At 43.5% G+C, this 22,611-nt stretch overlaps 1 protein-coding gene across 8 annotated transcripts in view; it reads right to left on the reverse strand.

Annotated features, from left to right (window-relative positions):
• RAPGEF1 (Rap guanine nucleotide exchange factor 1) overlaps window positions 1–22,611 on the reverse strand; it is an 82,410-nt gene that overhangs the window by 29,455 nt on the left and 30,344 nt on the right. For 4 of the 8 annotated variants that reach the window (XM_042478457.1, XM_042478456.1, XM_042478454.1 and 1 more), the window contains exons 3-11: window positions 19,507–19,685; window positions 18,358–18,514; window positions 16,350–16,438; window positions 16,044–16,196; window positions 14,958–15,081; window positions 13,954–14,137; window positions 11,331–11,816; window positions 6,574–6,776; window positions 5,199–5,357 (exon numbers count right to left, since the gene is read on the reverse strand). In XM_042478457.1, the coding sequence (XP_042334391.1) occupies window positions 5,199–5,357; window positions 6,574–6,776; window positions 11,331–11,816; window positions 13,954–14,137; window positions 14,958–15,081; window positions 16,044–16,196; window positions 16,350–16,438; window positions 18,358–18,514; window positions 19,507–19,685 (1,734 nt within the window). The remainder of the gene's footprint in view (window positions 1–5,198; window positions 5,358–6,573; window positions 6,777–11,330; window positions 11,817–13,953; window positions 14,138–14,957; window positions 15,082–16,043; window positions 16,197–16,349; window positions 16,439–18,357; window positions 18,515–19,506; window positions 19,686–22,611) is intronic. The other 4 variants (XM_042478455.1, XM_042478453.1, XM_042478460.1 and 1 more) reach the window with 2 other exon arrangements.

Genomic DNA, 22,611 nt, shown 5'->3' on the forward strand with positions numbered 1-22,611 from the left:
TAATCATTATATAGTAAAGAACAAAAGATTATGTATGTTTTATGAAACTATGAAATAATAAAAAAGTAAATGTGAAAATTCTTTTTAAAGTTCGGTTTGCAATTCCTTTCCTGTTTATGCAAACCAATGAGTCCCAGTCTTTGGGAAAGCCAGGAATACAAAATGATAGTTTACTTGCTCAATATGTGTATTAAGAAGAGTCATGTTTGCAGCAGCTGAATTCTATTGTTGCCATTTATTTTTAATTATAAAAATTAATTTCTAGTCCCAAAAGAGGAAGAATGTATGAAATCTTTTAATTCAGCTTGCTAGTGTCACTTTGTACTTGACAAAAATATTTAAAAAATCACAGAACACCAAAATCATAGAAAGAAACAAAATGGCACAAAAGTATGCAAATAGGAGATTGTGCCTCAGTCTTGTAGCTTCTCCTTAACTATATAGCTGAGTTTCAAGCAGACAGACATGGCTCAGTGGCAAGACACATGGCCTTCATCATGGCTGGGGTTCAGTCCCAGGCTTGTCGGTATGCTGTCATTCTTCACAAACGTGGAAACCAAGTTACCCTACAATGGTAAGATTTGCAAAAGCATAGAATCATAGTGTTGGAAGAGACCCCAAGGGCCATTCAGTCCAACCTCATTCTGCCATGCAGGAAGAGACAGTCAGAACATCCCTGACAGCTGGCCATCCAACCTCTGTTTATAAACCTCCAAAGAAGGAGACTCTACCACGCTTTGAGGGAATGTGTTCCCTTGGAGATCAATCTCATTGTATTTACAAAAGGCTTAGCTGGTGTGTGTTATTTATCTTCTGCCTATCAATTTAAAAGACCTCAGAGCCTCCAGGGAAGATATTTATCCAGGAGGATGTATTGTTTTTAAGGGAACCTGATAATCAGCATTGATTGCTGGGTGCAAAGGAGGGCAAGCTTTCCTAGCAAGGAGGGCTGATATTCCACCATAAAATTCTCATGACTGTTTAACCTTTTAATAGGGTTAACTCTCTTCCTGTGGCTGTTTTAAGTGGCCATGCAGGGATTACTGAGTGGAAGAACAAAAAAGACAGGAGTCACAGATAGGATTTTTGCTGGAGACCATGTAAGAGATGTTGCATCCCTACCCTCCAAAAAAGGAGGTGGGGGTTGATGAGAAAACCCTCCTCTAAATTTAATTCCCCACCCTCACCCCCGAGAATATATATTGGGAAAGAAAGAACTGTATTCATAAGGACACAGGGAGAGCCCTGATGAATCACAGCAAAGCCTACTAAGTCCAGCCTCCCTTTTCCACAAAGTGCGAACCAGATACCTTCTGGGAAAACCACAAGAAAGACAGGAGGGCCACAGCCATCCCTCCCTCTGGTTGCTGTTAACTTGCTTTCCAAAGTATGCAGCCTCTGATCCTGAGCAAAACTGCAGCGGGACTATTAGCCACTGGTAGCCTCACCCTTTGTAGGCATATGTACTCAAATCGTCCTTTAAAGCCATTTAAGCTGGCAACCAACACCATACCTTTTGGTAGCCATTTCCCTAAGCACCCTACCCTGCAAAGCATACTTCTTCTTCTCATCCATACTATTCAGCTTCACAGAAGGACCTCCTCTTCATGGGCCACTTTCTCCAAACCAGGCATCATTTTAAACATGACTCCCTGCCCTCACTTGCCCTTTTTCTCAACAAAATAGCATCAGATTCCAACTGCCATTGCTCTGTCCTGCCTTATTTAGATTGTAAGCCTAAGGGCAGGAATAGGCAAAGTTACTCTTTGAAAATCGTTCTGGGAGCCCTTTTGGCTGAAGGGGGTGAGGTAGAAATACTCTGAACAAATAAATAAGCAAGGAAGGAAGCAGCTCAATGTTACGACCTTTCTCCACAGGAATGTTGCTCTGGTCTCTGGATCATTTTGATTGCTTCACACTCCCTTCTTTGTTGCATGTTTTAACACAGAATCTTAAAATGGAGTTTTCACAGCCAGCGCATCTCAAGTTGCCTTCATACCAAATCACTCAAAGATAGCCTTAGCTTCTTTTGGAGATAGTGGACTGCAATGCTGACCAGCCCCTACCTGACATCCTCCAGGCGACCAATCCAAGACCCACTAAAGTTTCCAGAGACTGGAAATTGAAAGGCGGAAGCAGGCCTCACTGTGGCAACAACAATGGCACTAGGGTGGATGATTCAGACTGAAAGCCCAGAGTGGGCGCAATAGTACAGCCTTTTCCCCACCACAAGAGAAGACATTGCTACATCGGAACACTGCTTGCCTGGGGAGTCTCTTCCTCAGAGCACTAGCAGTTGCAATGTAGGGACAGTTCCAGGTTTCAGAGGGCCCTTGCATGAGTCTCTCCTTTCTGCTACCTGCCTTCTTATTTTCTTCTGGACATGAGGAATGAACCTATCAGAGGAGCAAGAGGAATAAGGGGAGGAAAGAAGTAGCTGTGGTCTCCGAGCAGGCAACAAAAAACCCTGACAACAATGCCTCCCTTGAGATTGCAGCAGCAGTAGCAGCAGTGCAAGAGTGTTTCGGAAGGGCCCTGGAACATCTGCAGTGCAGCTGGAGCTGACTAGCTGTTCTCACATAACAAGCACCTCCTGTGGGTAAGGCAAGCAAAAAGGAGGCTCCATGTGGAAGACCCCCAATCCAGTTCAGAGATTCAGACTCATTTTCCTTGAACCTGGAATCAGTTATCAACAAGTTTTCTATACATCCTTCTACCTGACTTGGTCCCCCTGGCTTTCCATTGACTTATAGAATCATAGAATTGGAAGAGATCACAGGGGCCATCCAGTTCCAACCCTGTCATGCTCCTGCATGTTCCTACACACAATCAAAGCGCCCCTGACAGATGGTCATCCAGCTTCTGTTTAAAAACCTCCAAAGGAGGAGACTCCACCACCCTCCAACTGCGTGTGTACCACTGTCAAACAGTTCTTACTGTCAGGAAGTTATTCCTAATGCAGAGGTAGAATCTCTTTTCCTGTAGTTTGAATCCATTGCTCCAGGTGCTAGTATCTGGAGCAGCAGAAAACAAGCTTGCTCCATCCTTCAAATGTTTTAACAGGCTATCATATCACCTCTTAACCTTCTCTTCGCCAGGCTAAACATCCCCAGCTCCCTAAGCCGTTCTTCATAGGGCATGGTTTCCAGACCCTTCACCATTTTAGTCGCCCTTCTTTGGACACGCTCCAATTTCTCAACATCCTTTTTGAATTGTGGTGCCCAGAACTGGACACAGAATTCCAGGTGAGGCCTGATTTAAGCGGAATAGAGTGGCACTATTAGTTCCCTTGATCTAGATACTATACTTCTATTGATGCATCCTAGAATCACATTGGTTTTTTAGCTGCTGTATCACACTGTTCTAATGTTCATTTTGTGATCTCCTAGGACTCTTAGATCCCTTCTCAGTTCCCTGAACTTGCAGCTGGTAATGGCCAACACTAGCTGCACCTTTTCTCTAGACAGAGTAATTTATGATACAGCGAAGTGCTGGAAAAGAAGACAGCAACAATAGCTACAGTCCCTAAAGAGGAGGCAGCCTCTGCTGATGGGCCTGCCACCCTTCCCAAAGGAACTGACGGACCCTTCAGTTTCCATTCTAAAAAAAGGGGCAAAGCTCACACAATGAGGGAGTGATATGGAAAGATGCATAGTGCATCCAGTATTCAAAAAACCTTCACCAGTTCCTGACTATGGATCTCCCAGTCAACACCTGCAAAGGCACTTGAAAACTGACAAACAAAGGCCCTTACTTTTTATTTTATAGAATGGTTAACATATTAGACCCGGTCAGGAACTAGCTTTATTAGGGAATGGGTATTCCTTGGGCCAACCTTTCGCAGACTGGTGCTGTGCAGATATGAGGACTGCAACTCCTTCTGCCATCTGTAACAAATGTGGCCTATGGTTAGGGAGGGTGGGAGCTGCTTTATGAAACATCTCGATGGTATCCAGAAGGCTGTCCCTTAGGACAGGGACAGGAATTAGCTTTTCGAGTCCCTTCCAGTCCCAGGAGGAAAGTCCTATCAAGAATGGATCCCTACACCACTCCTTCAATAAAAAAATGATTAAATTGATTCCAATTATAAAGAGCACCATAAAGATAAAAAGTGTTTTAAACATAGTAGAAAAAAGTAGCAGTCTGAGAATCAAGGTCTAAACCCATTCAGACGATAGAAGGTTGGAGTCAAATCAGCGTGCAAGAATAAAAGGTCTGCGCTTCTCTTTTAAAACCACCATGCAGACCGTACATGTCACTGCATCAACATGCCAGTTTGTTCATCACACTCTCTGTACCTCCTTCCCTCCCACTCACCCTGGTGCAAGTTTGTATAAATGTCTGTCTACTGAGTGGTGTGCCTGAGGAAGTGGGCTGGAGCTCCCAAAAGCTTATGCTGAAGTGACCTGGGTAGGCTGTATAGGTGCCACCGAAGCCCTTTTTCTACAGGAACAGACTAATACAGTTCTTGCTCTGAAAACTTCCACAAACCAAGGACTTCTGTTGATTTTCATTTGTTGTAAGTATAATGACTTCCTCCAAAGAGTCTTTGGAATTGTAGCTTGACCACTTCTGTTCAAAATCTACTCTGCTTCCACCTTGCCTCCCCCATTCCCTTCTGGGAAGGACAGCTTCCAGGCTTGTTCAGTCTGGAGGTTGCATGACTCTAGGGTACAAAGGGAAGTGCTCTGAAGAGCAATTTAGCTTCTATACGTGGCTCTTCTTTTTGGAGTTCTCATAGAGCCCCACATATACAATGGCAGTGGGTGGCAAACCTCTGATCTTCCAGAAGTTTTTACAACACCCATCATCTCCTTATGATTATGCTAGCTGGGGCTTCTTGGAGCTGAAGCCCCAAAACATCTGCAGGCTCCTGAGCTCTGACACATTGTGGCAAATTAAAATGGCAGTTAAACCCATATCCCTGGAACTGATTAAGGTGCTAAGTAAAGATTAACAGATGAGCCAGGCATCCTTGCCTGGTAATTGGCACCACAGCATCTCCCAAAGGATGCTGGGCCCTGTAAAGCAGTGGGACTTAAGTACACCTGATTGTAACATGCATTTCAAAACTACCAAATGAGATACACAGTGCCTTGCAGAAAGATGCAGGCTTCCTCAAAAAACACCTTCCATCCACCCTACTCATCCCACAATGAAACAGACAAGAGTAGGCAAGGAAGAAAAAGTCCACTCACCGAGTGCACAGGGAAGGAACTGTGCTGGTGGAGGAATGAATTAGAGATGGACATACTGAGGCCCTGAGCGGTGCAGATGTCCTCAGGGGCGAAGGGCACTTTAGGTGGCTGGACACAGTAGGAGACAGAGGAGAAGGAGGAGGCAGCAAAAGAGACCTGCTGGAGGGAAAAAAGAGAAAGAAGGGGAGAAAGAGAGAGGAAGAGAAAGAGAAAAGAAAGGCAACACATGCCAGCAAACTTTCAGACTACAGGCTGGTGGAGACAGGATCCTTCCTCTTATTTTTCCTCTTTCCCTTTCCAAGCTTAGAAGCAAAGGTGGGCAAAAAGAGAAAACTGGATCTATTGTTAGCCACTGGATGGCTGCACTGCTCTGGCAAGTTCTGATTTACAGTCATTTAACAATGTCATCAGCAAAATGATCCCCTCCTCTGAATTATAATACTGAAATGAAGAAAGCTTTGAGGTAACCAGGAGTTATTTTTTGTGTACAGGGACTATGAATTCTAGCTCCCAAAACAAACATTTATGGTCCCAGAATGATTTAATTGTATTTGGGTGTTATTTTCACCAACCTTTGGTTGGTGGATCTACTAAGGGTTCTAGCAAGAAAACAAAATAGATCCCCAAGCCTAAAATCTACCTAAACTTGACTGAGGAGAGAGAGATCAAATGATCAAAAACAAACAAATGTTTGCAACAGCATTGTTGTTAAGTGTTTGTTCCTTGCTGAAGCTGTACTAAATACACAGGCGAGTAATTAAATCAGGTTGCCTGTTTAAAGCCTAGAGGATGAGCCAGTGTTTGGTTTGCCAGCATGTTTATCTGCCATGCAATGAGCAAAAAGCCTGAAGTAACTCTAAGCAGAAAATACGCTCCCTGAAAATGTGAAAGGAAACAGAAGGTAGCCCATAAGAACTGAAAAACCCTGAAAGTTGAATATGCACCATAGACAACGAAATACTTTTGGACCTGACCTAGTGAGCAAGCTTCATAAGAAGAATCCTATTACAAAGTGACAGAATGAAGACTGCCAGTTGCTTTGCCATTCCTGCTTAAGAGTTAGATCTGAAAATCTCATTGCTTCAACTTCACTACAGCAATGTGACTGTTCTAAACTTGTAGTAAATCTCTGATGTGTTTCACGTTTGGGAGTGGTTTGTGCTCTTTAAATGCTCTATATTTTCACTATGATGTCTACATAGATCTCATACAGTTATGTCCCAAAATTATCTAAATAAATAAAAAATATAGTCATAAAAAATGACAACTGGAGGTAAAATCAAGGACCATGCACTTTGACTTTGTAAAATGGATAAAAGAATCTGAATACATAAGGCCTGGAAAACAGTCTGATTTATGGGGTGGGGGCACTCACCAGCTGCCTCTGTTTTGGTGGGAGGGCAGGAGGTGGGGCCAGATCCTGGCCAGAGTCAGCGCTGCTGAAGGAGTCGTTGAAACCATACACCTCCATCAGGTGTTTGTTCTTCTGCTGGTAGATGTGTTCATTCTGTGGTGTCTGGTAGAACACAGATGGCTGTGGCTCGGAGTAATCTTCAACAAACTGCATATAGGCCATCACTGGAACACAAAAAGTGCACTGAGGTCACCTCTTGGGAGGCAGTTCATATTCCTCCCCATGCCCTCTCCATGCAGATGCCAGAACCAGTATTGGTGGATCTAGGTAGGCACAGAACTAAAAACAAACTCTGCCTGGTCATTTCAATCAGCTTGACTTCCATTATGATGGCTGCACTTTGTTTATTCTGCATGAACTGTAAGAGGGGAGAAGTGCACTTTGTAGTTGTGACTGAATGTTGAACACATTGATAGAGACCCTTATAGACTTAATTTAACATCACACACAGCCACCTGTTCCTGCTCCAAGGAGAACAAGGTAGCACACAACCTCTTCGATCCTCATCACAAACGTAAGAGATAGGTTAGGCTGAGAAAGAATGGGAAAGGAGAAACACATTCATTTAACATGCTAACAGTGAGATTTTACTGCAGCCCAAGATACTTTGGGCCAATAAGACCCCTCTTTTGGGGTAACCCATAGAAGAGAACTGGTGTGGTGTGGTGGTTGGACTGGGCTTCAGTAGTAGCCAGTAGTAGCCAGAGAAATCAGTAGTAGCAGAACACGTTATAAACCATCCTGGGCATAAAATGCTGTTTGAAAACATTGAAATTCTGGACCATGCCAACAACTATCAGGTCAGAATGCACAGGGAAGCCACTGAAATCCACAAACACCTAAACAACTTTAACAGGAAAAAAGAAACCCTGAAAGTAAACAAACTTTGGCTACCAGTCCTGAAAAACACCAAAATTAAGACCTAGCAAAATGCAAATGAAAACCACCCGGGGTTCAGGGTTTTTCCCAGCAGACAATGGGTCACTAATTAAACAGACACAAATCCTTCTTGCATATTCTCCCACTCTGAGGCCTTGCAATTCAACAACAGAACAGCACACAGATTAACATTTAAATCACTCTTTCCAACCTAGGATCACACAGTATATGTATACCCCACTCACTTCCATGCCATTATTCTCTGAAGATGCCAGTCACAGATGCTGGCAAAGTATCAGGAACAAACTCTTCTAGAACATGGTCACATAGCCTGAAAACCCCACACAAAACTATGGATGCCGGCTGTGAAATCCTCCGACTTCACATTTGACTTCACAATACCCAGTCAGTCATGAAATTCACCAGGTAACCTGTAACCAGTTTTCTTCTCAGCCTAACCTACCTTGTGGGGTTGCTGTGATGCTAACTGGGAAGATGGAAAGAGACATACATGGCCTTGTGCTCACTGGAGTTTGCTGTAAAGTAAACTTATCATGGGGTTTTCTTGGGAAGATTTGTTTAGAGGAGATTTGCCCTTGCCCTCCTCTGAGGCTGATAGAGTCCAAAGTCACATTGTAGGTTTCCAAAGCGGAACAGGGATTCAAACCCTGGTCTCCTGATTTCTAGTCTGATGATCAAACTATTACACCATGCTGAAACTGCAAATACTACAAGAACTACAAAATATTAACTCTATTACATGAACAAAGATCTACATAACATTATTTGCTAAACAAATGTTTTACCTACTTAAGCACTTAGATGTACTTGGATTTTTTTACACATGTACACAGATTATCTGGAACTACAATAACTCCAAGACTAAGTAACGTACTATTCAGATTCCTAAAATAAGCTGAACAGCTCTTAGAAAATATGACTGTTCTTCTTTGAAGTGCAAGAAGGGTAGTCACATTTTTGTGCACTGCTTAGTCTACTGTTAGAACTTGAATGGTAAGATATTTATACTTGTTGCACTAGTCTGTAAAGGGGAAAAAGTTTACAAGTTTGTAATGGAAACAATATATATGACATTTTGAGGTTTTCTGAAGGAGAAAAATGGGGTAAATGCTCTAACATCAGACACAAATTTCCTCCACCTTAGCCCAGACTACATGGAGTGGCTCAACCTTAAATCATTTTGAAAGGGTCCTTCTGATGCATTTGAAAAAAGGAAAGGGGCCTTAGTTTAAAGGCCTCTTCAATGGCCCTGTGAGAAGAGAAAGAAGAATACTGTGGGGCTTGAGAAATCATTGTCTAGCTCTTGATAGTGACTTGGGAATGGACATGTGTCAGAGGTGCTTTGCTTCAGAGTTTCCGCATGGCAGGGGGTTGGAGTGGATGGCCCTTGTGGTCTCTTCCAACTATATGATTCTATGATTCTCATCCTTCCAAACATGGAGATTTAAATATGAGAGAAAATGGGAGCATTCCTGGAATTGCAGTCATGCCAGGCCCTCCCTGCTTAGCTCTACTATGCATCAGCTTTCCAAGAGGAGATGAGGAGATGGAAAAAGCCAACAAAAATGATGGATAATTGCATCACTGCCTCAGCATATACACCCCCTTAAGGGAAATGGGAGGATGGAGTTCCTTTGGCAAAAAGGTGTGACGCCTACAGAAGGACTGGAAAGGCGGAGGCTGCAGAAGAGCCAAGCAGGCCAGAGTGGAGCAGCTGGTGGATGTACAAAGATTTAAACACTGGTTCAGCCATTAAAGGAGACAAGAGGGTCATGACAGTCTGACAGCATGAGTTACCCTGCAGATAAGCTGCTATTATCAGGATTTTAAAAAAGGGTGAAATGCAATTTAGAAAGTTATAAACATGGCAGACGATTCACAAGAGTTAAATGAAACATCCATGTCCAGAAGCAATATGTATTTGATTGACAGATGTGGAGTAGAAATAATAGTTAATGTAAAACCACTAGTAGATGTACTGTCCAGGTCTTCATTCCTTCCCCCATTAAATGTGTTTTAAACCGGTGAGTCCTGCCTGCACACATCTAAGGTGGGACTCCTTGGTGCAGCTGTGGAATCCAGCAGAACCCATTTGGTATATAGATTGACACTACTCTAAAAATGGACAGGATCCTTTCATTCTCCATGTAAACAGCTTCCTGTCAAACGTCACTCAGCCATCAGGATTTGAATCCCACAGATGTCTGCAGCAGATTACAGGACATGTTTCACAGTGGAAGCTACCTGCGGGGTGGGTAAGGTTTCTCCCACTTTTTCATCTATGTATCATGGCACTGCCCCACTCCCCCCCCCCCCCCCTAAGGTATGAACAAAGGCTTAGGCCCGAAAGAGAAGAACAAAGGCATTCAACGTTTTCAAGAGCCCCTTTACACATTCAGGGGGCAGGGGAAAAGTAGAGGAAACTAGTTGCATGCTGCTTAACACATGCAGGTCAGCTCCCCCTTTCTAGTTTTCATCTGTATATTATTAGCATTAGCTGTCCTGAACATCATTTTTGTTAGAAAGGTAAAATATGAATTTAATGAATAAAAAACAAAAAAAAATAGTTTGCAGTTAAAAGACAATACACTCAGATGATGTCCTATAGCACAATGATCAACCATGACCTAGAACAGTCTCTTCGGTGGACCAGGTCATCCAGCAGAGATCAAAATACTTTTTTGGGCAGCTCTCCATCCCCTTCTCTCCCAGGGGAACCAACAAAACTGAGCCTGTGCCCATTCTGAAAACAGTCCAGGTTCAAGGATCTTAACAATCATCTTGCTAATTTGTATTCTGATATGTGATGTAGGTCCTTGTGCAGACCGCTAACTCAACAACAACAGCAATAATAATCAATGAAAAAACCCAGATCCATGTGTCAATTCTTCAGTATCACCTCCAGACTATCAGAATCCTGAGAACAGCTACAGGAGGAAGTCTGTTCTGCCCAACACCTTGCTGACAGTGGGTGCTGCATAGAAACACCTCAGCAGGGGAAGCTGCTGAACACTGACTGAATTAGGCAACTGATTCCCAGCCCAGTTATGTCTACCCTGACTGGCAGCTGCTCTCCTAGGCTGCAAAAGGTCTTTTTCACAGCATCTTCTTGCACTACACAACAGGACATTTTAATGCCTCCAAATCACATCATGCTACAGGATCCACACAGACGTAGAGCTGCAATGTAGGCCTTTCACAGTATTCTCACCTGGATCTTTGTAAACAATGTCTCAACTGATCTCTCAATTTTTGCTGGTACTTTTTTGCCAGTCAATGTAACATTGTGGAACAAAACAACAACAACAACAACAAAACCCAGACCAGACCACAACATTTTTCAGGAAACTAAGATATAGCAAAGCAGATATGACATACCCTAGATGTCACTAGGTTGTTCTCATTTAGGGGAAACCAAATTTTCTTTCTTTGCGGAACTGTGGAATTATCAATGGAGTCAAAGAATACTCCACTATATAGTGAGTACATGCTTTTATATTGATTTTATTTTATTTAAATCTGTTTTTATTTATTTGTATTTCACCCTATGTTTTTGGGTGGAATCACCTAGTGTTACTCTACCAGATGTGAGGCATTTCTACAGCCTATAACACAAAAGAATTCTCACTAGAGTCAAGAAGTCCCTCCTAGTCCCTACAATACACATGTTTTATGCCAGAGGGTTAAGTGGAGACTCCAAAGGCTCACCATCCTTTGGCTTCTTGCATGCCAACAGATCTTCTACTGCTGACCAAGTGGCTCTTTCCTTGTCAAACATGGAGCAATGTAGGAAGGTCAAAAGCCAGAACGGCACTTACTATGTTTGTTCTTCTTCTCCGGCAGAGGCGGTGGCTTCTCAAAATCACCAGTGGGTATTGGAACGACAAAGTCTGGCAGGAATTCGACGGGGGCTGGCGAGTTCCCTGGCTGGAAGGGCAGCACTGCGGCAAAAGGGGTGAAGGGCATTGCCTGAAGCAGGGCAGGGTTGGGTAAGTCTTCCTCTGAAATGTTATCATACTGCGAGGGATGTCTCTCCAGCAAGACCCTGCAGCCAGAGGTGTCAAAGGTGGAGGCAGCTGTCCCCCTCCTTTTCTTCTCTGGAAGAGCTGGAGGAATCTCAGGTGCCTGAGTAGTCACCGTGGGGCTGCAGTGCTCTGGCAGCTGGAAAGTGCGTCCAAGAAATGGGGATCCGGACTCCCCCAGAGACTCTGGCAGAGGACTGAGGACACCAGGTGCTTGCTGAGGTATCTGATCTGTGTTGGAGAGGTCCTGCTGCAGGAACTCATAGTCGGGATCATAATGATCTAGGGAGAAGCAAAGAAGAGCAGAAGTCAGGTGACTAGGCAGCTGAAAGACAGGAAGCATAATTGATGATATCTGAATTGTACCTATACACTGATCTGTGCCAGTACTGCTGCACTCCCTTCACCTTTTCTACTATGTCAATCAGGTTATAAATTTATGGGTGAGAATTGTATAGAGCTTGGAATAGTACTGGACTTCAGCGCCCAGAATCCTACAGTAACAGTGCACTAGGATTGCAAAGGTACAGTTCTCAGAAAATTTAAACCATTTTCTAAGAGCTCAACAATAATTCATATGCTTTGAGAACATAGCACATGTATTTAGGGACCACTCCTATCTGTTACTGCTCCCTGAGTGTCTCATTAGCTTCAGGCAAGTTGCACCCCAAAATAAGATAATGGAGATATTCTGATGCACCTATGGGAGACCTGCAGTAGCAATGCACTAGGATTGACTTTTGTTTTGCATACGTACAGTTCTCAGAAAATTTAAACCACTTTCTAAGAGCTCAACAATAATCCATATGCTTGTGAACATCTATGATGCTTGATTAAATTAGAATGTGGTGGCTGAGTAACATGGTACAGTGAGCTCGTGCCATACGCGGGCTTCCCTTCTGTGGCTTTCAGCATATGCTGAAGCCATGGGAGAATCTAATGAATGGCGCACGTACCCCATTATTTTCAATGGGGCGTGAGCATACACAATTGTCCCCTTACGTGGGGGGGGGGGGGGGGACCGGAACGCCCCCCCCCCCCCCGGTGTACAGGAAGGGAGCACTGTATTTATTTCAAGTCCCACAACATGACTGCATTTTATAATCTAGGTTATTCACCATTTCTAAAACTGTTTTTAAAAACCTTCAGTGCTAACTGGGCATCTCCACAGGAAAGACAGGCCTCTACATGCCTATTTGGCATAGAAGTTAAGAAGAGAACCTCTATGAGAAGTGGCAAGCATGTGTGATGGACTGGTACTGGAAATAAATATTAGAAAATGACCACTGTCATGGATCCATATGCTTTTGGCTGCATGGTGAAGAAAACTGACCAAACTGACTGGTGATAAACTATTTTTTTTGATTAGATGTGTATATCTTGCCTTATATCAGAAGATCTCAGAGCAGGTATAGGCAGAAAAACAAAAATTATAAAACAACTAAAAGCAATGCAAAACAGCTATTTTCTCTGACTGTGAAATCATTTACTATGTTCTCCTGATAAATGAATAAAAACAGAAATAATCCACTGTATTGTGAGGAGGGGTAGTAAAGTGCTCTGCTCCTGGGACCAGGGGCAAAATTTCAGAGATACAAAAATATGCTGTTAGAAACAGGGAGAAATTGGGAGATGTAGAAAGCCACAAATTCTACAAAGCACAAAAAAGGAGAGGGGTGTGTGCATGTGTGCAAAATATGAGCTGGATCTGTGGCAGAATGGTATTGGCTCTCTGGGATCCTTGTATATTACAAAGGCCCTGTGCAGACCGCCCATTAAAGCTGGCCTGGGGATGGAGTCGGGGCATTGCGACCACATGATGCACACCTTGACCCCGCCCCCAGGGCACCATGATGTGTGTTGTGATGTGGCGTCACAGGGCTTCTCTAGTGCTGCAGCCACATGACGCAGTGCCAAAGGAGCACCTTCAAGCTGTGGCACTATGGCTATCATGCCCTGGAAAGGCCAGATTGGGGCTGTGGCGTGTGGTTGCCATGGCCCCGATTTGGCGCACTTGAAGGCAGCTGCAGGCTGCCCCTTGGGGGCGGTCTGCACAGCCCCAAAGACTCTAGTCTGTAGCATTTTGTATCCCAGATAAAATCCCACATAGCTTACTTCTCTACTACCCCCTAATGGTGACAGGATGGGGATAGGAAACTGTCACTTTGTTCACAAGGTATTCAAGCCCATAGTTAGAATCACAGACACTTAGATATAGTAGCAACCACAAGAGCTATTTAGTCCAACCTCTTGCGTTGAGGAATAGACAAAAAAGTTCCCAAGAAACTTTTTGTGTGTTTTGAGGCTCCAAATCTGAACACAAGTACTGTTCATTGAACAAAGGACACCTTCTTTCATCCCTGTCCATGCTGTTCCCTTCAACGCCGCATCACCAGATGAGAAGGCCTACAGTTCCTACCCAATGTTTCACAGCTTGTGTTGCGGGAGCACTGTCCACTGTCACAATCCAACGAGGAGAGCTGCTCGTCTGATTTGCTGAGCTTGCCCATGCTGTTGAATGGGGACAGGCGTGGGGACTCCCCTCCATAGGACTGGCTGCCGCCTGACAGTCTCCGTTGAGCATAGCAGTCTGAGTCAAACTCCTGGAGGCACAGAAGAGACATGTGTCACATCACCGCCTGCCAACCTCACCAAAACAATAGGTTATTTTTGGACTTTGGACAGATGGCTTCTTAATACATCTATTTGTTGTTGCTGTTTAAAATTTTAATTGGCTAGATATAAACACTCAAAAATTAAGACAATAAAAATAAAATCTGTTTTAAAGAAAGGAACATTTCATTCATTCATTCATTCATTTTTATGCTGCCTTTCCCCCAAAAAGGGTCTTTGCACTTGTTCTCTCTATGACAGTTTGGCTGTTTTCTCCAGACCTTTTGCCTTTCAGAATACTGTTTCCCTCCCCCACATAACTCAGTTTAAAGCTCTCATGATCAAATTCTTGAGACTGTTGGCAAAAATGTTTCTGCCAACTGGCGTGAGATGCCAGGAGTCCCCCTTCATGGAACTGCAGCTTTTGATCTAAAATCCAAACGTTTCCTGGCAGCACTGTGACAATCCTGCGGAGCCTGTTATTTACCTCTGCTATTTTCTTCTCCCTTCCTGGACTTCCTTCAACTGGGAGAAGAGATGAGATGACAACCTGTGCATCCATCTCTTTCAGTTTTCTCCCCAGAGCCTCATAATCCCTTTTGGTATTCTGAAGGTTGTGCCGTGCAGTATCATTGGTTCCCACATGGACCAAAAGGAAGGGATAATGGTCAGTAGGCTTGACCAGTCTTGTCAACCTCTCTGTCACTTCTTGGATCTTTGCCCCAGGGAAACAGCACATCTCCCGAGATGGAAAGCATCACTCTTCCCCTGCCACCCTCTCTTGACTGGAGAGGCCAAGTAGCTGGTTACCTGTCTGTTGATTCCAATGGGTAAACTGGATCCACTTGTGGTTCGGCTCATAGGTGCGACAACAGCCACTCTAGTAGGAGACGGAGCTGACTGACGTTTCTTAGGTGGCAATGCAGGAGGAGGACTGAGAGAGGAGAAAACAAGAAAAAGCAGAAACAGGAGTCTGCATGTGAACTAAACACTTCTGTATCAATAAACAAGCCATGAGAAATCAGAAATATCAGCTTCCTCTAGCATTTTTCTGAATTTCTCTGCTTTGCAAATCCACTTTAGGAAATGAAGTCAGGTTAAATATTCTTAACTAGCTAAGGCCATCATTAACTTTTTTTGCACTTTAGGACTCAAATTGATATCAAAGGAGTAATTAAAACTCATATCAAACCTCTGCCAACATGATTCCCATCTATTCTTGTACTTCCGAAAGCCCCAGAAACATTGACAAGATTTGTTTTTCTTGACATTACTTAACATTACAGGTCAGTTCAGACATATTTATGGCCTATCTAGTCAAGATATTAGATAGATCAGAAGGTTGGCAGTTTGAGGCCAAAGTGCCCCATGATGGGATGAGCTCCCGTTACTAGTCCCAGCTTCTGCCAACCTAGAAGTTCAAAAGCATACAAATGCAAGTAAATAAATTGTGTGCCCACAGAGAGGGCTCTGCATACCGGCTCTGGCACATGTGCCATGGGTTTGCCATGGCTGCTTTAGGATCTTGCCTAATTCTTTCATGGCTGATCTTCCCATTCCTGCATGCCACGAGCCATTTTTTGTGGGAACCCAAAAAATTAATGGAATAACATCCCTTGAAGTACTGCAAGCGTGGTACTTCCTCTATTGTCTTTTTCTGGGCTTGGTAGTCTATGGCCTCCAGAAAGATCTGATGCTTGAGACACTTCAAAGATCTGAGTGGTTTTCTTGGCAAGATTTATTCAGAGGGCCTTTGCCTTTGTTTGAGGCTGAGAGTCACCCATGGTCAAGCAGGGGTTTGAATCCTGGCCTTCAGAGTCATTGTCCTATGCTTAAATCACAACACAACATTGACAAGCAGTTAATTATCAACTTCCCTTGCCTGGGATCACATACCTGTTTTCAGCCACTCGAATGCAAGGGAGTGGGGGTTTGGGAGGAGCAACTTCTTCATCCAATGAATCTGTCAAGACTTCAGGGGTCTGAGCCATCCCTGTGGTCTTAGTGAGAATCTCCATCTCGCGATCTGTCAAGGGAAGCTCCGAAGGACTGGAGATGGAAAAAACACAGCTTACCTCATATACGATGCCCATTATTAAGAGTGTTGAATGCCTTACACAGTACCAAGTGATTATGAAATGTGCAACCCATTTTTTAAAAATAATCCACCCCCTCCCACAACAGATATTTGTTATTACTTGCCTTTCTGATGCACATGCAGGTAAGCTTGGTTTGGCAGGGCTGGTGGGGGATGGATGCTCTTGCTTCTCTATTGTGAGTTTGACAAGCTCCTAAGTGTAAACACAACACAGAACTTAATGTTAGTCAAGTGCACTGCAGTACTGTTCTTCATCTGGGAACAGTATCTGCCTTACCTGCCCAAAGTTTGGATTTTCAAGCCCCACACCCACCCCTTGCCTTATAGAGGGAAATCTAGGAAAATCCCAGCATGAGAAGGAATCTTGGAAAGTCATCTCCTCCAAATCTTGCAACCACAGCATCTCTGACAAACAGCCATTCAGCCTCTCCTTAAATGCCTCCAGTAATGGAGAGCCCAAGGATAGAGCCTGGCTGCTTGGCTTCCACATAATTCTGCTTGCTTTTATAATAAAAATCATTTCATAAAAAAACTTCCAGGCATCCTCATAATTCACCAAAAGCGTTTCACTGTGTTTTTGCCATGTAGCTATGAATGTTTCATAGAATCAGAGTTGGAAGAGACTACAAGAAAGGAGACTCCACCATACTCCAATGAGACATCCCTAAACATGGTTGTCTTGCAATTTGTGTATTCAATTTACAATTTGTGTGTTCAATCTGAACATTCTGTCTATTTCAAATTGATGTTCTTGTTCTTCTCTTCCCTCAAATATTGCTATACTTAGCAGTAAAAGTTCATGTAGAATATTTTCTTTTTGCTCTGAGAAACCTCTTATCTTAACACATTGCGTGTGTAGTTTTTCTCCCATATCACCTTTTCATATAGTTCCAACTTTTGTTTTGTCTTTATTTTATCCATCTCTTCTTCCAGTTCAACTTTTTTTTCTTTGAGATTTTCAACTTTACATTTTATTTGTGTCAGATCTGGGGAACATTTTCTCCACTGTTTGTCTTATCTCTTTTAGTTCAGTTCTTACGTTCTTGCTTAATCTCCACCATGAATTCCTTCGCTTCTTATTCTTAATGTCATCCAGCAACATTTGGTTTCCATTCGGTAGTTTTTGGTCCGAAACACAATGCAGAAATAATCCAGTTTGAGACAGCTTTAACTGCCCTTGTTCACTGCTAGGGAATTCTGGGAACTGTAGTTTTTTGAGACACTTAGCTTTCTCTGTCAGAGAGCTCTTTTTCTTCTTCTTCCCTGGTACTCAAAGGTTCTATTGACTGAGAGAGCAGGAATCAGATCCAAAATGGACCTCTCAGAATTCCCTGTGCCAAGGGTGTATTTTGGCCATCTGTTCTTTGTCCAACAGTCTTGTCACCATGTTGGGTGATTGGTCCCTCTCACAACCATGTTCAGGTATGTCTCATCTGACCTCCATAGCCAACCAGAGGTCCATACTCAGTATAGATTTTCAATCCTCCTTGAAATTGAATAAACTGAAGGAACAGCTGGTGAGGACTGGTGAGAGACTTCTCAGTGGCTGCTCCCAGGCTGTGGAACTTTCTAGTAAAGGAGGTTCAGTTGGCCATCTCCTTGTTAAACCTTGCTTGCTGCATAAAGTTCTGGCAAATTGGCACACGTCAACTACAGTGTCCTTGCCCAGGTAGAGGCAATATGCATCACTGTCTGAAAATGGAATATTAGCCATCCACTTCTTGAAGGAAGTCTTTGGGGCCATAAGCCCCAAACAGCAAAAAGATAAACCAATAAAATGAGAAATGTCCAAACATTGAAACTTCTTAATGATCCTACCACAATGGTGGTTGAAAAAGAATTGGGTTTCAGTGGAAACACATGGCTTAAATGTGTGCAGGTAAGGTGGTGGGGTTATCGCCAAAACACAGCTCTAGAATCTTCCAAACAGAGACAGAATGATTCATATGCATCACAAAGATCATAAAGAAGAACCAACTGTAGAAATACATCTGGAAAGACCTAGACTAAATGCCAGTGCCACTGAATTTTGAAAGATGTTCTCAAGTGTGGTGTGGTATTTCATATATTTTTTAACAGCTGCTGTTAGTGAAGGTAAAAAGGAAACTCTACCTTGACACCATCCAGAACTGCCTTGATGACCCCTTTTACAGTGTTTACCACCTCTTTGTCTTCAGAGTTTACGCCCTCAAGCATCACTTGATCAGACCAACGTATCAAATTGCCCAGACTCTGGTACACGCGACTGTAGCAGGATGAGATGGCAGAACTGCAGGGACAAAAATCCACCAGTGGGAAGAGAATGAGAACACAAACACACACAGTGTTTAAAGAAACTACTGTCCCTCAACCCCATGGCGATATATCACATATATTTGTGTATAAATCAAGAAATTTCAGTCAAAAAATCTATCCCAAAAAATCCGGGTCAACTTATTCATGGGTCAGTTGTAAGTACAGTGAGCCTGCTGTATCCACAGGCTCAGGTTTCCTGGATTCAACCAACTACAGATTCAAAGCAAAGTGTCATAACTCACCCTTTAGAATCTGAAGATTCAGAGGAAAAGAAGGAGACAGATTGCCAGGTACAAATCGTTGCCGCAGTGACCACATGTCGCGGCAACAATGCACCATGAAAAAGGAGCCACAAAACGTGGTTCCTTTCTCCGCTGCTGCCAAGGCACCATTAGCACCTTGGAGCGGCGTGGTGATGTCCCTTGTGCGCCGAGCTGTTTAGATGCGGTGCATGAGGCACGTCATCGGTGTGCACGCCGTTTGAATGCGTGTGTGCAAAAATGGCACCTGGACAGCGCAGTAGGGCTCGGGAGCGTGCGGACGCTCTGCTCTCCTGAGCCGTAAAATCGGCCCAGGCTGGTGATTTGCGCCAGTCTGTACCGGGTCTAAGTCTTTAGAAAGGCTCTTCAATCTATCTGACTGAGGGTGCGGGCGGGGGGGAGGACCAATACAAAAGCTGGGAAATTACTGGACTTTTGGGGATCAGGTGTGGGCTCATGGGGAAGCCTCAGGGTCCATATCTGGTCCCATAGCCTAAGGTGCATCCCTGGTGCAGACAGTGCTGAGATGGGTGGACCAACTGTTTGACTCAATATAGATAAGCTCCAAAATTCCAAACAGCCAGGAATTTCCAAAGAGACAAAATCACAAATGGATTTCAAAGACCTGGACAAACCTCTGGCTGCAATTCTTTAGAAAAAGCACTTGCCAGTCTGAAGACCACTTCCTCCCCTGTGGCAAACTCACCTCTGCTGGATTCGAGGGTCAGTCTGGACCAGTGGCAAGATGGCTTCCAGCACTTTGCTTGCAGATCCCGGCAGCATTTCTAACACCTTGCTGTCGATGGCCATTTTATCAACAATGGTCTTAAAATAGCGCAAGGCACTCACAACATCCTTCTCCTTTTCCTCCAGCCAAGTTAGATTCTGGGAAAGATACGCTGATGTTAAACCTAGGACTGCTGGGCACTGTTGCAGTCTGACATTGGTTCCTCTGCCTCTTTTTATAACTATTGTACTATTGATTAGAAATATTAACATGATATTTTTCAACAGAAAATATTAAAAAGTGCACTATAAAACAAAATCTGTACCATAAAAAATAATAAATCACACCGTTATTTCAGGTTAGGAAAATAAAATAGCAATATCTACAGATGGCAAGAGAAGGGAAGCGTGCAAAGATCAAGCTGGCTGGTAGAAACAGTCAAGAAGTTGTTCTTCTCCATTTTCCCTTCTGTACAAAACAAGATGGGAAATCAGAACTTAATTTAGAAGTCTTCGATGGATATTATTACTTCCAGGTGGTTAGTAACTGAAATGAGAGCAGTGCTTCTTTTAACCATGCAAATGCTGCTCATTCTGCTTCTTCCAGTGAAACAAGGAAAACAATGTTTTGAGATGATTTTTTGTAACAGAGTGCCGATGAGGTGGAGTAGTTTAAGTGCTGGAATGAGATTTGGGAAGATGAATTTCTGTTCCCCATTGAGCCATGAAATCTCCTGGGTGAATTTGGCTCTGCCATTTCGATTCTGCCTGATCTGCCTTGCAAGGTGAGGGTGAGCACCAGAGGGGGAGGAGACGGAGAAAGCCACACATACTGCCTTGAGCTCGGTGCAGAAAGGCAAGATGTTGATGTTATCAAATGAAAGGATGGATGGATGAACATATCGATTTAGAATTTTGGAATCTTAAAGAGTTGTTGACTGGCATTTGCTGACTGTATCTTGTTGACTACCTATGTAAGCTACTTTCCAGGTTGCATGATGGAAAAATGGCAAGGAAATACAGTAAGCCCCAGGCAATGTTAAATGGTCCCCTGGGCAAGCATTCCCTAGTGCAAGGTGGAGGAAGGGCACCCTAAGGGCTACATATAGCCCCCAAACCCCTCTTGCAACCTTCAAAACTTAACCCTCCCCTTCACAGCCTCTTCACATTTTATAAAGTTTATTGGTGTGACTTTTATGTGAAAATGATCTGAGAATCATATACAAAGTTGTCAAATATACACAAATGTGTAAAAATCCCATCCATCCACCAAAAAGCTTCTTCTCTGTATCCCAGCCAAAATGGCAACTGGACCAATATCTTGATAGCTAATTTGGCTGGGATATGGGGGGGGGAATAATGTATTTTGCTACATAAGAAATTGTTGTGGCCTACAGGGTCACCTTCAGGATCTCTGGACCCTGATGGGCTCACAAGGCTGCAGAATGAGAGTTGTGAATAGGGGAGGGGATCCTGCAAAGGGCCCCAAGCCAGTGACACATTCTATGTCAGTTTTCCACAATGCATTTGCTCAGATGAGACACCAGGTTAAGTGGCACACTCTGTGTCAGTTTTCCACAATTGAAAGATAAATATTTCACAAGATGCATTCAACAAAGGCAGAGAAATGGAGAGAAGAAGGGCTAGGCAATGTCATGGGAGACCCACATTGTTTAAATTACTACTCCTATGCTTATATCTCTTGAAAGCCTCTCAAGGTGCTCACTATGACATGGACCAAGAAACTGGAACATTAGAAACCAATGGACCACATCCCACAATTCCATTTTCCCAAATGAAAAGGAATGCCATGGCAGCACTTTCCAGAGCGCTTTGCATCTGCCATTGTTATGAATCAAATGGTGAAACGGCTGACCCAGAAACAGCTTCATCACACATATACAAGAATGCTGTTTCCCAGCCTCTATTCAAGGAAGGACAGGGTGTGTGTGTGGGTGTGTGTGTGCCATATATGAGAATTTCTACTATTTTTTAGAAACTCCCATTTCTGCTCTAGTCAATGGGCCTCCAAAGCAAAGCAAATGCATGGAGAGAAAGGGCAAGAAATAAGCTGACACCAAACTTGTTCCAAGACACCCAATCTGGTACTGGAGAGGAACCCTCTGCCACCTGTCTTCCTAGGCCAGTGAAAGGCATCTCCCTTTTCACAGAATCCTAGAGTTGGAAGACACCACAAGGACCATCCAGCCCAATTGCATTTTGCCAAGTAGGATGGCACAATTAAAGCCCTGATGACAGATGGCCACCCAGCCTCTGTTGAAAAACCTCCAAACAAGGAGACTTTGCCACTCTCCGAGGGAGTGTGTTCCACTGTTGAACAGTTCTTACTTTCAGGAGGTTCTTCCTGTTATTTAGGCGGAATCTATTTTCCTGTCATTTGATCCATTGTGCCATGTTCTAGTCTCTGGAGGAGCAGAAAACAAGCTTGCTCCATCCTCAATATGACAGCCCTTCAATTATTTAAATTTCACTATCTTGTCTCCTCTTGAACTTCAGGCTAAATATAGTTCCCTAAGTCAATCCTTGTAGGGCATGGTTTCCAGATCTTTCCCCATTTTGGTACCCCTCCTCAGGATGAGCTCCTTATCTTGATATCCTTCTTGATTTTTGACCAGAACTGGACACAATATTCTAGGTGAGGTCTGACCAAAGCAGAATCGAGTGGCACTATTACTTCTCTTAATCTAGACACTGTACTCCTACTGATGCAGCCTACAAACTGCATTGGCTTTCTTAGCTGCTGCATCACATTGCTGACTCATGTTCAGCCTGTGGTTCACTAAGTCTCCTAGATCCTTTTTGCTTGTATTGCCTTCAAGCCAGTTGTCACTCATCCTACATCTATATAATTCAATTTTACTGCCCAAGTATAGCATCCTATATTTCTCTCTGTTGAAATTCATTTTGTTAGTTTTGGTCCAGCTTTCTAATCTGTTGAGATCATTCTGAATTCTGATTGTGTCTTAAGGGCTATTAGTTACCCCTCCTAATTTGGTTTCATCTGCAAATTTCATAAGCATGCCCTCTATTCCATCATCCAAGTCGCTGATAAACAAGGTGGAAG

Source organism: Sceloporus undulatus, chromosome 7 (genome assembly GCF_019175285.1).
Source record: "Sceloporus undulatus isolate JIND9_A2432 ecotype Alabama chromosome 7, SceUnd_v1.1, whole genome shotgun sequence".
NCBI classification, from domain to species: Eukaryota; Metazoa; Chordata; class Lepidosauria; order Squamata; family Phrynosomatidae; genus Sceloporus; species Sceloporus undulatus.